This window comes from Oncorhynchus mykiss, chromosome 25 (genome assembly GCF_057628025.1).
Source record: "Oncorhynchus mykiss isolate SJ-2025 chromosome 25, ASM5762802v1, whole genome shotgun sequence".
NCBI classification, from domain to species: domain Eukaryota; kingdom Metazoa; phylum Chordata; class Actinopteri; order Salmoniformes; family Salmonidae; genus Oncorhynchus; species Oncorhynchus mykiss.
Window position 1 is genome coordinate 48,610,690 of NC_143046.1, and position 16,021 is coordinate 48,626,710.

The window sequence follows — 16,021 nt, forward strand, 5'->3', positions numbered from 1 at the left end:
GGGTGTTCACTTATCCAAATAGGGTATTTTACTGTTCTACTTGTAATTCATTTTCGGAGTTACATATTTTTTTATTTTACTTGGATATTGTGTGTTTACTGTGTGTAAATATAGCCGGAAAAAGTCTGATTTGAATCCGTTTTTTATTTCAGGCAACAAGGTGAACATTTTGAAAGGGGGTGGTGACTATTTATTTATTTTTACATCATTTTCATTGTTGGACACAAAAGACTAAAAACACCATGGACCTTATTTTCTACTTTTAGTGTTGAAGCATCCTCCAGACAGTTGTTTTGGCCAACGTTCCATTCCTGAGATTTCTTTGGCTGGCTTAGTTGCTTGCATGACCCATATAGTGGTAGTGGCCAGTCTCACCCAAAAACGTGCTTCAAAACGTCTCCACATAAAATTCTAATGACGATTATGTTTTTTTGGGGGGGGGGGGCCTGTTGAAAGATATTGTTTTTTTCTCTCCAAACATCCGCAATTGTGCTTTTGAAAAAAAAACAGACTAGATACTTCAGCCAAAGTAAGTTGCCAGCGTTGTTTCCGCTCCGGAGCAGGCGTGTCATCTCTCACTTGTCAACAAAGTGCGTGGCTACACATACGGAAATACAGATAAGGAAAACAAGGGGTTTACTGGCTCCGACAGGAATAAGGATACGGATAGATGTCAGTAGCTAGGACAAGGATAAGGATATGTGTAGCCTAGATGTCAAAGTAGAAGCTACATAGGTTGTTGGACTGCTAAAGTAGTCGTGTAGAACATGTTTACATGTCCATTTACTTAGTCAAGTGTATTTTTCGATTAGTTGTATGTGTGTTTACTTTTATAACCTTCATTACAAATTTGATTGTCTACAACACATACTTGCAGTGTTGTCTTTTATTTGGGAACATGTTTGTGTTGAAGAACAAGTCACTTTATGTTGTTCACATACTCATGGCTAGTTAAACAGCTTGTATTTACATTGGTCATAGCCATAGACAGGTTGTGTAATAAAACTTTAGTGTCATTACGTGTTCAGTCTTTATACTGGACATTCTTGAGAACCAAGTGGTTCAGAGAAGCAGGTGCACGTGCTTAGAATCCTTGAATCCAACGTATCCTCTTGAAGGGGGAAGGATACTTTCTATGGATGGCCTCAACGAAGCAGGATGGCATTACTTGTCTGTTACCTTTTTGTCTGCCGTGAGTGCCCATTCCATCACAATGCGATACGCAACAAGATGATATTGACTATGGAACATGGGAATATATCATTATAGGAAACCGATAACATATTCAAATTGATATGTATACACTATTGATAACTTCAATTTCAAACGTTTGCTTACTCTATGGACAGCTTCCCATTTGGTCCCGCTGAATATGCAAACTTTATTTCAGCTGATCTTATTGACATGGATTTTTTTTTTCAATTACTCCTGGGTGGATAAGTGCTGGGGAATCTGAATGATCTGTCACATAAACTGTTGTGCTGTGACCGACATCCTCAGTGTCTTCGGCAAACAAATGTAGTTCTTCAAGTGTTGGCATCTCAGATTTTTCACATTTATACCCCTAGTTAACTGGGCCCTGTTGCTGGTCTGCCAGATCACCTGTTGCTATTTCCCCCGTGCTGTCTTTGCTTCTGTCAAAACTCATCGTCAGTATATTCTGGCTCATAAATTATAAATATGGTTCTGCAAAGTATGCATCCTCTTCAGGCTCGTAGCTGTCCGGCTTGAAAGCCGCGTTTGCACTGCACTAGCCTCGAGAACCAGGTTCTGTGAAATTTGGAGTTGTGGCTATGCGAGACATGCGTTCCAAGACAAGGGAAATACAGGAAGTAAACACAGTTCGAGGTATACACTTTTATGCTTGCGAGTCTGACCAATACACTGTATGGCTCGAGCAAACAACTAAGACATCTCATGAATGGAACTCTGACTAAAACAACTGTCTGGAAGATGAAAATGAGGTCTGACATGCTAAAAAAAACGAAATATCCCTTTAAGTGTGTTAAATGGACCACCCCTCTTTGGAATTATCCCAAGGGCACAAACAGTCTTCACACACTCATGATGGCACTGCCAATCCCTCTCACCTCACACGTGTTCCCATGCAGCACATGAACACGGGACATGTCAAATATGTCACAGCCAGGTGGATACCATCATGCCAAGCTGGTGACAGATGATCTAGCTCTTTTGGTTTTTACCTTTTGGACACGGGCGCACACACACATACGTGTACACACAAACTGCCACTATCCCTTTATCCAAATGGCCTTACCATGGAATCTCCACTCTTTCCTCTTTCTTTGCCACTCGGGCGTAGCAGCTGTTTTTAACAACCCCCTTATCACTCACTAGACCTGCAATCACCTGCTTTAAGTACGGGAGATAACACCGGGGTCATGGCTTTAGCGGGCCTTACCAGACAGGTGTGGAGTGAAAGCTAGGAGGTCAGGGCTTGTGAGCTTTCAGCCTGACATGGAACAAATTGTACGAAGCAGGAAGGAAAGAGGTGGACATGCTCTCACTGTAAAGCCCCTTACATAGAGTTTGGAGAAATCCATGTCACACTGGTACTGTTTATAAATTAAATCAAATTGCCTAGTACATACACCAAAACTTTTCAAATGTTCAAATCAAAAGGGTATTGCACAGAAAAACGTGGACAGTCGGTTGCATCACAAATTCAGAACTGCTGAATGCTAGGTGATTTTATGCCCAATCCCAAATGGACCCGTTTCCTTCCTAAATAATTAGATTCAGTGCATTCGGAAAGTATTCAGACCCCTTGACTTTTTCAACATTTTGTTCCGTTACAACCTAAAATGGATTAAATCGTTTTTTTACCTTATCAATTCCACATAAAAATCGAAAAGAGGTTTTTAGAAATACTTGCTCATTTATATTTAAACCACGTAAACAGCACATTTACATAATTATTCAAAGTCCGGGTTCTTGCTGGGCCACTCAAGGACATTCAGAGACTTGTCTCAAAGCCTCTCCTGCGTTGTCTTGGCTGTGTGTTTAGGGTCGTTTTCCTGTTGGAAGGTGAACCTTCACCCCAGTCTGAGGTCCTGAGCACTCTGGAGCAGGTTTTCATCATAGATCTCTCTGTACTTTTCTCAATTCATCTTTGCCTCGATCCTGACTAGTCTCCCAGTCCCTGCCGCTGAAAAACATCCCCATAGCATGATGCTGCATGATGCTGTTTCCTCCAGATGTGACGCTTAGCATTCATGTAAAAGAGTTCCATCTTGGTTTCATCAGACCAGAGAATCTTGTTTCTCATAGTATTGAGAGTCTTTAGGTGCCTTTTGGGAAACTCCAAGCGGGCTGTTGTGTACTTTTACTGAGGAGTGGCTTTCGTCTGGCCACTCTACCATAAAGGCCAGATTGGTGGAGTGCTGCAGAGATGGTTGTCCTTCTGGAGGTTTCTCCCATCTCCACAGATTAACTCTAGACCTCTGTCTGAGTGACCATCAGGTTCTTGGTCACCTACCTTACCAAGGCCCTTCTCCCCCAATTGCTCAGTTTGGCTGGGTGGCCAGCTCTAGGAAGAGTCTTGGTGGTTCCAGACTTCTTCCATTTTAAAATGATGTAGGCCACTGTGTTCTTGGGGACCTTCGATGCTGCATGCATGTTTTGGTACCCCAGATCTGTGCCTCAACACAATCCTGTCTGAGCTTTATGGACAATTCCTTTGACTTCATGGCTTGGTTTTTGCTCTGACATGTCAACTGTGGGACCTTATATGGACAGGCCTTTCCAAATCATCTCCAATCAATTGAATTTACCACAGGTGGACTCCAATCCAGTTGTAGAAACATCTCAAAGATGATAAATGGAAACAGGATGCACCCAAGCTCAATTTCAGTTTAATAGCAGATAATAGTAGATAAGGATTTTGAATTTTTTAAATTTATTTTTAATACATTTGCAAACAACTAATCTAAAAACCTGTTTTTGCTTTGTCATTATTGGGTATTGTGTGTAGATTGCTAATATTTCTTTTGTTTTAATCCATTTTATAATAAGGCTGTAATGTACCAAAATGTGGAAAAAAGTGAAGGGGTCTGAATACTTTCCGAAGGCACGGTATATCTAACATGGTACTATCTCAACTCAAATGTTATTTTTCATATGCGCCGAATACAACAGGTGTAGACCTTACAGTGAAATGCTAATTACAAGCCCTTAACCAACAATGCTTTAAGAAGTTGAGAAGAAAAACATGTTAAGTAAAAATAGGGAAGTAAAAATAATAATAATGTACTAATATTTAAACAGGAGCAGTAAAATAACAATAGCAATATATACAGACGGTACCAGTACAGAGTCAATGTGCGGGGGCACCGGTTAGTCGAGGTAATTGAGGTAATATGTGGACTTAAAGTGACCATACATATATAATAAACAGAGAGTAGCAGCAGCGTAAAAGAGGGGTCTGGGTAGCCCTTTGATTAGCTGTTCAGGAGTCTTCTGGCTTGGTGTTAGAAGCTGTTTAGAAGCCTCTTGGACCTACACATGGCGGTCCGGTACCGCTTGCCTTGCGATAGCAGAGAGAACAGTCTATGACTCGGGTGGCTGGAGTCTATTTTTAGGGCCTTCCTCTGACACCGCAAAGTATAGAGGCCTGGATGGCGGGAAGCTTGGCGCCAGTGATGTACCCTCTGTAGTACCTTGCGGTCGGAGGCCGAGCAGTTGCCATACCAGGCAGTGATGCAACCAGTCAGGATGCTCTCGATGGTGCAGCTGTAGAACCTTTTGAGGATCTGAGGACACATGCCTAATCTTTTAATTCTCCTGAGGGGGAATAGGCTGTCGTGCCCTCTTCACAACTGTCTTAGTGTGTTTGGACCATGATAGTTTGTTGGTGATGTGGACACCAAGGAACTTGAAGCTCTCAACCTGCTCCACTACATCCCCGTCGATGAGAATGGGGGCGTGTAGTCCACAATCATCTCCTTTGTCTTGATCACATTGAGGGAGAGGTTGTTGTCCTGACACCACACGGCCAGGTCTCTGACCTCCTCCCTATAGGCTGTCTCATCGTAGTTGGTGATCTGTTGTGTCATCGGAAAACTTGATTATGGTGTTGGAGTCTTGCCTGGCCATGCAGTCATGAGTGAACAGGGAGTACAGGAAGGGACTGAGCACGCACCCCTGAGGGGCCCCCGTGTTGAGGATCAGTGTGGCGGATGTGTTGTCCCCTACCCTTACCACCTGGGAGCGGCCGGTTAGGAAGTCCAGGATCCAGTTGCAGAGGGAGGTGTTTAGTCCCAGGGTCCTTAGCTTAGTGATGAGCTTTGAGGGCACTATGGTATTAAACGCTGAGCTGTATTCAATGAATAGCATTCTCACATAGGTGTTCCTTTTGTCCAGGTGTGAAAGGGCAGTGTTGAGTGTAATAGAGATTGCATCATCTGTGGATCTGTCGGGGCGGTATGCAAATTGGAGTGGTCTAGGTTTTCTGGGATAATGGTGTTGTGAGCCATGACCAGCCTTTCAAAGCACTTCATGGCTACAGGCGTGAATCCTATAGGTCGGTAGTCATTTAGACAGGTTACCTTCGTGTTCTTGGGCACAGGGACTATGATGGTCTGGTTGAAACATGTTGGTATTACAGACTCAGACAGGGAGAGGTTGAACATGTCAGTGAAGACACTTGCCAGTTGGTCAGCGCATGCTCAGAGTACACGTCCTGGTAATCCGTCTGGCCTTGTGAATGTTGACCTGTTTTAAGGTCTTACTCACATCAGCTACAGAGAACGTAATCACACAGTCGTCCGGAACAGCAGATGCTCTCAAGCATGCTTCAGTGTTACTTGCCTCGAAGCGAGGATAGAATGAATTTACCTCGTCTGGTGGGCTCGTGTCACTGGGCAGCTCGTGGCTGTGCTTCCCTTTGTAGTCTGTAATAGTTTGTAAGCCCTGCCACATCCGGCGAGGGTCTGAGCCGGTGTAGTACGATTCAATCTTAGTCCTGTATTGACGCTTTGCCTGTTTGATGGTTTGTCAGAGGGCATAGCGGGATTTCTTATAAGCTTCCGGGTTAGAGTCCTGCTCCTTGAAAGTGGCAGCTCTACCCTTTAGCTCAGTGCGGATTTGTCCTGTAATTCATGGCTTCAGGTTGGGGTGTGTACGTTCAGTCACTGTGGGGACCACGTCATCGATGCACTTATTGATGTAGCCAATGACAGATGTGGTGTACTCCTCAATGCCATTGGAAGAATCCCGGAACATATTCCAGTCTGTGCTAGCAAAACAGTCCTGTAGCTTAGCATCTACTTGATCTGACCACTTTCTTATTGACCAAGTCACATTTGCTTCCTGCTTTTGTTTGTAATCAGGAATCAGGAGGATAGATTTTCCAAATGGAAGGCTAGGGAAGGCGAGGGAGCACTTTGTACGCGTCTCTGTGTGTGGATTAAATGTGGTCTAGGGTTTTTTCCCCCTCTGGTTGCACATTTAACATGCAACCTCAAGGGTAAAGGGTCCTCGGAAATCAGGATTGTTGGTGCATTTCTTATGCTCAACATAACATGCAAGCAAGAGCCATTTGTGTGGCATAATGGCAGTACTAGTTGATAGGCATATAAGGAGTAATGTTCACTACAGATTTGATCGCTAAGTACACTAAGGATTTTTCTTTATTTTTACTATTTTCTACATTGTAGAATAACAAAGACATCAAAACTATGAAATAACACATGGAATCATGTAGTAACCAAGAAATTGTTAAACAAATTTTATATTTGAGATTCTTCAAATAGCCACACTTTGCCTAGATGACAGCTTTGCACACTCTTGGCATTATCTCAACCAGCTTCATAAGGTATTCACCTGGAATGCATTTCAATAAACAGGTGTGCCTTGTTAGAAATGTCTTTCCTTCTTAATGCGTTTGAGCCAATCAGTTGTGTTGTGTCAAGGAAGGGGTGGTATACAGAATGTAGCCCTATTTGGTAAAATACCAAGTCCATATTATATTATTATGAAACTGGCTCTCATGAGGACGCAACAGGAAAGGAAGACCCAGTGTTACCTCTGCAGAGGATCATTAGAGTTACCAGCCTCAGAAATTGTGGCCCAAATAAATGCTTCACAGAGTTCAAGTACAGATACATCTCAACATCAACTGTTCAGAGGAGACTGCGTGAATCAGGCCTTTATGGTCCAATTGCTTCAAAGAAACCACTACTAAAGGACACCAATAAGAAGAAGACACTTGCTTGGGCCAAGAAACATGAGCAATGGACATTAGGCCTGTGGAAATCTGTCCTTTGGTCTGATGATTCCAAATTGGAGATTTTTGGTTTCAACCACTGTGTCTTTGTCAACAGATGATCTCCGCATGTGTGGTTCCCACCGTGAAGCATGGAGGTGTGATGGTGTGGGTCTGCTTTTCTGGTGATACTGTCTGTGATTTATTTAGAATTCAAGGCACACTTAACCAGCATGGCTACCACAGCATTCTTCCGCGATACGCCCTCCCAGCTGGTTTGCACTCAGTGGGACTATCATTTGTTTTTCATCAGGACAATGACCCAACACACCTCCAGGCTGCTATTTGACCAAGAAGGAGAGTGATGGAGTGCTGCATCAGATGATCTGGCCTCCACAATCACCCGACCTCAACCCAATTGAGATGGTTTGGGATGAGTTGGACCGTAGAGTGACGGAAAAGCAGCCAACAAGTGTTCGTCATATGTGGGAACTCCTTGAAGACTTTTGAAAAAGCATTCCAGGTGAAGCTGGTTGAGAGAATGTCAATAGTATGCAATGCTGTCATCACTTCTACTATGTAGAAAATAGTAAAAATAAAGAAAAACCCTTGAATGAGTTGGTGTCTCCAAACTTTTGACTGGTACTGTTTATAAATGAAATCAAATTGCCTAGTACATACACCAAAACTTTTCAAATGTTCAAATCAAAAGGGTATTGCACAGAAAAACGTGGACAGTCGGTTGCGTCACAAATTCAGAACCGCTGGACAGCAACATAATAAACTAAAGCACTGATCATTGGGAAAGAGATCAGAATGACTGCTAAGACTTGATCCATAAATTAAATAATAGGTAGCCTTGCCTACAAAACTTAAACAATCCATATGTTCCAGTCAATAGGCCTGATTAACCTGCCACCAATAACGCACCCACATCCTGAGTCTCTGGTGCCAACACATTTGGAAATCAAAAGATGGTTTAGTATTTTGTTTAAAAGCTCTGACAATGGACTCTGTCGCAGCCGGCCGTGACCGTGAGACCCATGAGGCGTCGCACAATTGGCCCAGCGTTGTCCGGGTTAGGCGAGGGTTTGGCCGGCAGGGATGTCCCGTCGCGCTCTAGCGACTCCTGTGGTGGGCCGGGCGCAATGCATGCTGACACGGTCTCCAGTGTACAGTGTTTCCTCCAACACATTGGTGTGGCTGGCTTCCGGGTTAAGCGGGCATTGTGTCAAGAAGCAGTGCGACTTGGCTGGGTTGTGTTTCGGAGGATGCACGGCTCTCGACCTTCGCTTCTAGCGAGTTCGAATGGGAGTCGCAGCGATGAGACAAGACTGTAACTACCAATTGGATACCATGAAAACGGGGTAAAAAATAAATAAATGCAAAAAAGCTCTGACGAGAACAATAAACATTTTTCAATGAGAAAACAGAAATCCAATTAGGGTAAAAACTTTTTTTAAAGACTTATGTTTTAAAGATGTCGCTTATGATGCAATACTCTTGATCATTCTTAGGAGAACAAAAACTACTTACCCTACATTTGAACGGCATCGCAGAAGCTTCGCTATTCGGCATCTTCCCAATTAAGTAGCCTAGTTTTGTTGTTTGGCTACTTAAAGAGAATTAGGGCTTATCACTTGCAACCCAATTTTTCCAATGCATTATGGAAAAGTGTGCATTGAATTCTACTAGATGAAGAGACGATATAAGTATAACATCCTGGCATTTAAACCATACTCGATTATTGAAAATTCACATACTATTAATTAAACATAATATTTTCCACATACGGAGAATGCGTAATTGCGTTGTTTCCAACTATTCGTTGATTTCAGTAGCCCATCCCCATTTCAGGTGTTGTCTAAGCTGAAATTAGTGTGACACCCGGGCAATTTAAGTATACTACATTTTCAAAATGTTGCATACGATTAAACAAAACATTTTCGGCCTACTATTTAAGATGCAAGTATGGGTATTCGGATACGGCCAACGTTCCCTAAACTGTTACACACTGTTCCCTCAACTGTTGCACAAACCCAAACCATAAAAGTAGTTAACAAGAAACTCTGTCATACTCAGACAAGCATCAACAGTTCACTGTGCACTGCACATAACATTGATGTCCTTCACAAGAGTACCTTCTGATACTACATGCTCAACACAGGTATCATGGCTCATGGTTTGAGAGAAAAACATCTATTCAAATCCATACAGTCACACCTTAGTCATGAAAACCCCATTTTAAATTAAACGTTTTCATGGTCCAGTTATTTGAACCCTGTTGTGGTTTGAGTTGCTCAGGTAAAACAAATGCCCCGTTTATCCAGTGTGGGGAGGACGTATGTAACATAGATAGGGAGACTAAGTTGGACTGCGAAGAGATAAGTAGCCTACCCCAGTCGTACACACACTGAAGCATTTTGTTGCTTGACAGTATGCGTGGTGCTTGTATACCTTTTAAGTGCAATGTAAATGCGTGTGTGCATGTGTGTTTGTGGACTATTGTGTTTGTGCCCTCTCTTTCACCTGCTGTCCTTATAAGCGATTAATACCAGCTTCCCTGAACTGCCCTGGGGGCAGAGCGAGGCCAAATAGTTAAGTCAACATGCAACGTCACTGTTATGTTGGCTCATCCTCTTGCCTCTGACAATAGTGTCTGACTTGCTCCAAGACTGACACACCCTTTTACCTTTAACCTGGACTTGAGCCCTTAACCCTTTGCTTGAGGTAGAAGTTGCCCTTAACATTGACCTAGGATCCGATTACCCTACAACCGATCCTAAATGGGAAGAGAAGAATACTATCAGCCTCTCACACAAGACAATGTGGTGCTAGTGGGTGATGTCATGGGGATAGAAAGGGCAATGGCAGTGAAGTTGGTGTGCTCTCTACTGTGGCTGTCGATGTAAAGAATTGATTGAGAACTATGCTGCTATATACTGTATACTGCTTCAAATGATAATAAATGGCCATTTAACTTATTATAACCGTATTTGCACCATTTGTACTTTGCTAAGGTAGTAGTGGAAATAGTTTGATTGATGGTGTGAACATTTGATATTTGATCAGGATTAGGCTAAAGATATTTCATAGCTAGATACAGTATAGCCTGTATTTTGATGCTGATAGGGAAGTAAGAGTACTATGTAGTGTACAGTGTACCAGTCGCAAACATTCAGCAGTGTTCAACGTTGTGTCCTACAATGTCATAGTAAACTCTGAATGCACCCCAGTTGTTTATAGTAGAAGTGTACGCTGCCTGCTGGAGTAGGACTTGAGGCCCTGGTTCCTTTCTCTTGCACTCTCTTTCTCCTTTGCTCTGTTTGAAGTGCTTCAGTAGGAAGGGGAGGCATTGTGTGAGTGCATGTGTGTGTGAGCACAGATGGCAGCTGCTCTGCCTCAGTGTGGTAACTACTGTGTGTGTGGCGCGTTACTTAACTCTTCGTGCTGCAGTCTGCTGGGTGTCTACTGTTGTTGTCGTAGACCCCTCAAAAGGGAACTGCTCTTAAAGGGTCAATCTGGGACTTGGAAATTGCCAAGAGCTGACAAGAGTTTACACTGAACTGAAGAGGCTAGATTGACCAGACCTAGATTTAAGCTTTTTGTAAATGTCATCCCTCTTCCAAATTCCAATTTGAGAGTAAGGAATTTTCCAGGAAATAAAGCCATTTGGCCAAGTTTGGGTGTTAGCATGATGTGCACGTTATATGCGAAACAGTTGCCCTAATCTCGACCTTTTGCACAATTTCTCCAACACAATATTTGAGTCTTTAGATAAAAGGATGTTAGTTGAGAATCAGTGGGCCACCCTGTTGCTTAGTGATGCTGTTGCACTAGCCGTAGAGATGTGAGGTAAGTGGAATGGTGATTTGGTAAAGATACTGCTTCCTAGTTGCTTCATAGTTGCATTGATATGAACCTGGGTATTTCATATAATAAATACGCTACTTGTCGACCTAACCTAGCAAAGCCCCAAAGAGTGTCTTGTACTGATGCTAACTGTATGCTCTCTCATGTAGGAAGTAGAGGGACAAGCCATATGTTTCCCAATTAATTAGTTATCCTTTAACCCTTTCCCTTCTAGATTTCCTACCATGGCAGTGGGGAGGGAGCGGAGAGCGACGATTCCGAGGGGGAGAACCAGGAGCTTGCACAGATTGACAGAGGTATGTGGCCCGCCTGCTCAAACCAACCCAAGTCTTCTATATGCTCTTCGTTTTTACATGGATGTGTACAAGATGGTCATTTAGCAGATAAAGCAACTTTCAGTTTACACAGAATAGAAATACACAAGCTTGTCGCTATCTCTGCCTCTTCACCTTTGACATGTGCTCTTGGTCACCCCCCTCAGAGAGGCGGCGGAACTGCGGCCTCACCCCTCTGGCAACCAGCCAGCAGCACAATCAGGGTCCCCTATCTCCGGCACGCCTCCATCACCTACGCCTCCTTCTAGACCCGACTCTGGACCGCCACTCGTCTGAAGAAGAGCTAGAGCGAATCAGCCACGGCGTTGGAGACAGCAGGAAGTGGACGCTGCACCATCGCCACGGTGACCACCCCAGCAGTGCCTCCAGCGACGAGGAGGTGTGGGACCTGTGTGGCTGTGGCCCAGTTGCAGCATCCTTGGAGCCTGGGACTTGCCTGGCCGCTTCCACCAGCCCGGTGCTCTTTAGCTCAAGCCCACCTCGCAGCCTCAAGCCACCGCCTCCAATTAAGCTCCAGTTCCAGGGGGTGCAGCCTGCTGCCAAGCCTATCATCTTGACCCACTTCGACCAGTCGGCGGCTCCCTATAGGAAACACAGGCACAGCTACGGGGGAGAGCTGGGGAGGCCAAGTCTGGACCTGGAGAAAATGCAACAGGTTAGTGCTAGAGTGCCTTTTGGGAAGTGTAATTTTGTCCAAAATTACTATTTATTTCACCAAATATTCTGACATTTTCAGAAATGAAAATAAATAAAAAGTGACACGGTTTATCGTAACAGGGATGATGACATCATAAATCAGCCATTAATGTTACTCCCCTTGTGACAAGGGGAATGGAAGCTTGTGTGCAATTGAATGTAAGCTTGACAGCAGTATTTTATCTTAAAACATGTCTAGCCTATCTGTCTATAGGTAACAGCCAGGGTTTTCCACCACAAATCTCAAGAAAATGACCAAAAAGAGTCGAACCAGCTCACCTAATTTTACACTATGATTTGAGTATTAGATGTTCAATGTTTCTTTCAAATGTATTTTTACCATATTAGTTTTACGATATTAAAACATGTTCAGTTCATGTTACAGGGTTGACATTAAACCTAAGGGGCAAATATATATTAATCACCAATTGCATTATATAAGTGAAAATATTCAGTATTTACTTTCCCAAAGCAACAAAAATAACTAGGGCTTTACAAATTGTGAAAACTGGGAAAATCTTGGGGTTAAGTAGGTTAAAATGAGGATTTTCAGAGAAAACAAATAATGTATTTTATTTAAAAGCACTGTCAAGGCAGCAGCTACTCTTCCCGGGCTCCAGCAAAATTAAGACAGTTTTACAATTATGCTGTTTGATTATCTTTTATACAGTGCCTTGCGAAAGTATTCGGCCCCCTTGAACTTTGCGACCTTTTGCCACATTTCAGGCTTCAAACATAAAGATATAAAACTGTATTTTTTTGTGAAGAATCAACAACAAGTGGGACACAATCATGAAGTGGAACGACATTTATTGGATATTTTAAACTTTTTTAACAAATCAAAAACGGAAAAATTGGGCGTGCAAAATTATTCAGCCCCTTTACTTTCAGTGCAGCAAACTCTCTCCAGAAGTTCAGTGAGGATCTCTGAACGATCCAATGTTGACCTAAATGACTAATGATGATAAATACAATCCACCTGTGTGTAATCAAGTCTCCGTATAAATGCACCTGCACTGTGATAGTTTCAGAGGTCCGTTAAAAGCGCAGAGAGCATCATGAAGAACAAGGAACACACCAGGCAGGTCCGAGATACTGTTGTGAAGAAGTTTAAAGCCGGATTTGGATACAAAAAGATTTCCCAAGCTTTAAACATCCCAAGGAGCACTGTGCAAGCGATAATATTGAAATGGAAGGAGTATCAGACCACTGCAAATCTACCAAGACCTGGCCGTCCCTCTAAACTTTCAGCTCATACAAGGAGAAGACTGATCAGAGATGCAGCCAAGAGGCCCATGATCACTCTGGATGAACTGCAGAGATCTACAGCTGAGGTGGGAGACTCTGTCCATAGGACAACAATCAGTCGTATATTGCACAAATCTGGCCTTTATGGAAGAGTGGCAAGAAGAAAGCCATTTCTTAAAGATATCCATAAAAAGTGTCGTTTAAAGTTTGCCACAAGCCACCTGGGAGACACACCAAATATGTGGAAGAAGGTGCTCTGGTCAGATGAAACCAAAATTGAACTTTTTGGCAACAATGCAAAACGTTATGTTTGGCGTAAAAGCAACACAGCTGAACACACTATCCCCACTGTCAAACATGGTGGTGGCAGCATCATGGTTTGGGCCTGCTTTTCTTCAGCAGGGACAGGGAAGATGGTTAAAATTGATGGGAAGATGGATGGAGCCAAATACAGGACCATTCTGGAAGAATGGGACGGGGACGGAGATTTGTCTTCCAACAAGACGATGATCCAAAACATAAAGCAAAATCTACAATGGAATGGTTCAAAAATAAACATATCCAGGTGTTAGAATGGCCAAGTCAAGAGTCCAGACCTGAATCCAATCGAGAATCTGTGGAAAGAACTGAAAACTGCTGTTCACAAATGCTCTCCATCCAACCTCACTGAGCTCGAGCTGTTTTGCAAGGAGGAATGGGAAAAAAATTCAGTCTCTCGATGTGCAAAACTGATAGAGACATACATCAAGCGACTTACAACTGTAATCGCAGCAAAAGGTGGCGCTACAAAGTATTAACTTAAGGGGGCTGAATAATTTTGCACGCCCAATTTTTCAGTTTTTGATTTGTTAAAAAAGTTTGAAATATCCAATAAATGTCGTTCCACTTCATGATTGTGTCCCACTTGTTGATGATTCTTCACAAAAAAATACAGTTTTATATCTTTATGTTTGAAGCCTGACATGTGGCAAAAGGTCGCAAAGTTCAAGGGGGCCGAATACTTTCGCAAGGCACTGTATGCTAGTTTTCAATGCTAATTTGGCCCAAGGTCTCTAGAAATTAGCAATGCTAGCTACAGCTCTTTTTGACTACCCATATGTAAGGAATGAAAGCTATTTTGGATTGCCGTCTGCTCCCTGTAGCCTACATCCAATCTTATAGAACAAACTGGAAATGATCATATTTGGATGGATAAACCCTTTAAGCATCACCAAATGTTTTAAACAGTTAGGAGGAATTATTTATTTATGTTGGCAGATAATGCCATATTCCAACTCTTGTTTGGGTGTGGACAGAGCTCTGAAGTGCGACCAATTTGGTCACATATGCAATAAAATATTTAGCTGTGCGACCAGGAGTTTTATTTTGGGAGCACTGCGCGACTATGGAAAAAATCTCCCAGATAATAATTGTCATAATGAAAAGGCTTTGCTGTGCTGTTGTTTCCTAGTGCCCTACAGAAACAAGCGAGTGAGGATTCGTTAGCTTCATGGATGCACTATTTCTATAGCGAAAACGACTTGCTTGTAGCTCAACCAGGTCTAAAGATCTGACCATATTACCGGTGCAACATTTGTATCTTCCCAAAGCGGATCACTGGGACCACATTTTACATTCCTGAACCGTTTCATGGGCCGTTCTAAAATGAATCAGTGTGTTTTCCTCTTTGGCTAGCACGCAACCTAACAACCTGGTTACTTTACCAGTATATTCAAACCTTTGGTGGAACAGAAAGATAGGAAAATGATCATAGCAACGGAGATCAATGATCATAGCAATGAATGAATGACTGATCTATTGCATGTCGTCATCACAAGCAAACCTGACATTTTAAAAGAGACAGTTTTCAGTGCAACGCATCTCAATATGAAAATAGTGTTTTTACACAATGTAGTCATTTACAACATTAACAATATCTACACTGTATTTCTAATCAATTTGATGTTATTTTAATGGACAAAAAAATATGCTTTTCTTTCAAAAACAAGGACATTTCATTTTGAACGGTAGTGTATATTGCTCAGATTGTATGAAGTACACTGTGGAACTAGGCCATACTGTAGGGTAGCCTTGTACCACCTGCCAGTTAGACTATAATTCATTACATTGAGCTTGGGATTAGTTTAAGGGGCACAATAGCATTCCCCTTGTGCGCACACACACGACACACACACACACACACACACACACACTCACTCAAAGGCTGGGCGCTTGCCACAGCCTTGGTGGTCCGGAGAGATGGAGAGGGTGGCACGGACGGCAGATGTCTGCCCTCGTTTCTCACAAAAGCCAGTGAGTGAGGCAAAGATGGAGGGGTGGAGGCAGAAGGAGTGAATGAAATAAAACGGAAAATGCAGACTAATGAGTCACAGAGAAGCTGGTCCAGTGATGGTTAAAATCCAATAGCCACATTGGCCCAGGCTAGGATATTGGAAGTGTGTGTATGCGCCTGTGTGTAGGGTAGGGTTTGAGAGTTCCATATATCCATGGGTGTTTTTGGAAAAAGGGAACAGATGAGAGACAGCGGGCAGCAGTGAGAAGGTCTTGGGTGTGTGCATATTTGTGTGTGTGTGTGTGTGTGTGTGTGTGTGTGTGTGTGTGTGTCCGCATCTTTGTGCGTGTGTGTGTATGTGTGTGTCTGCAT

General features: G+C 42.9%; 1 protein-coding gene across 1 annotated transcript in view; it reads left to right on the forward strand.

The window, feature by feature from the left end:
- si:dkey-16j16.4 (uncharacterized) overlaps positions 1 to 16,021 on the forward strand; it is a 62,871-nt gene that overhangs the window by 8,904 nt on the left and 37,946 nt on the right. The window contains exons 2-3 of the mRNA XM_021584331.3: positions 11,313 to 11,394; positions 11,580 to 12,088. Of these exons, the coding sequence (XP_021440006.1) occupies positions 11,313 to 11,394; positions 11,580 to 12,088 (591 nt within the window). The remainder of the gene's footprint in view (positions 1 to 11,312; positions 11,395 to 11,579; positions 12,089 to 16,021) is intronic.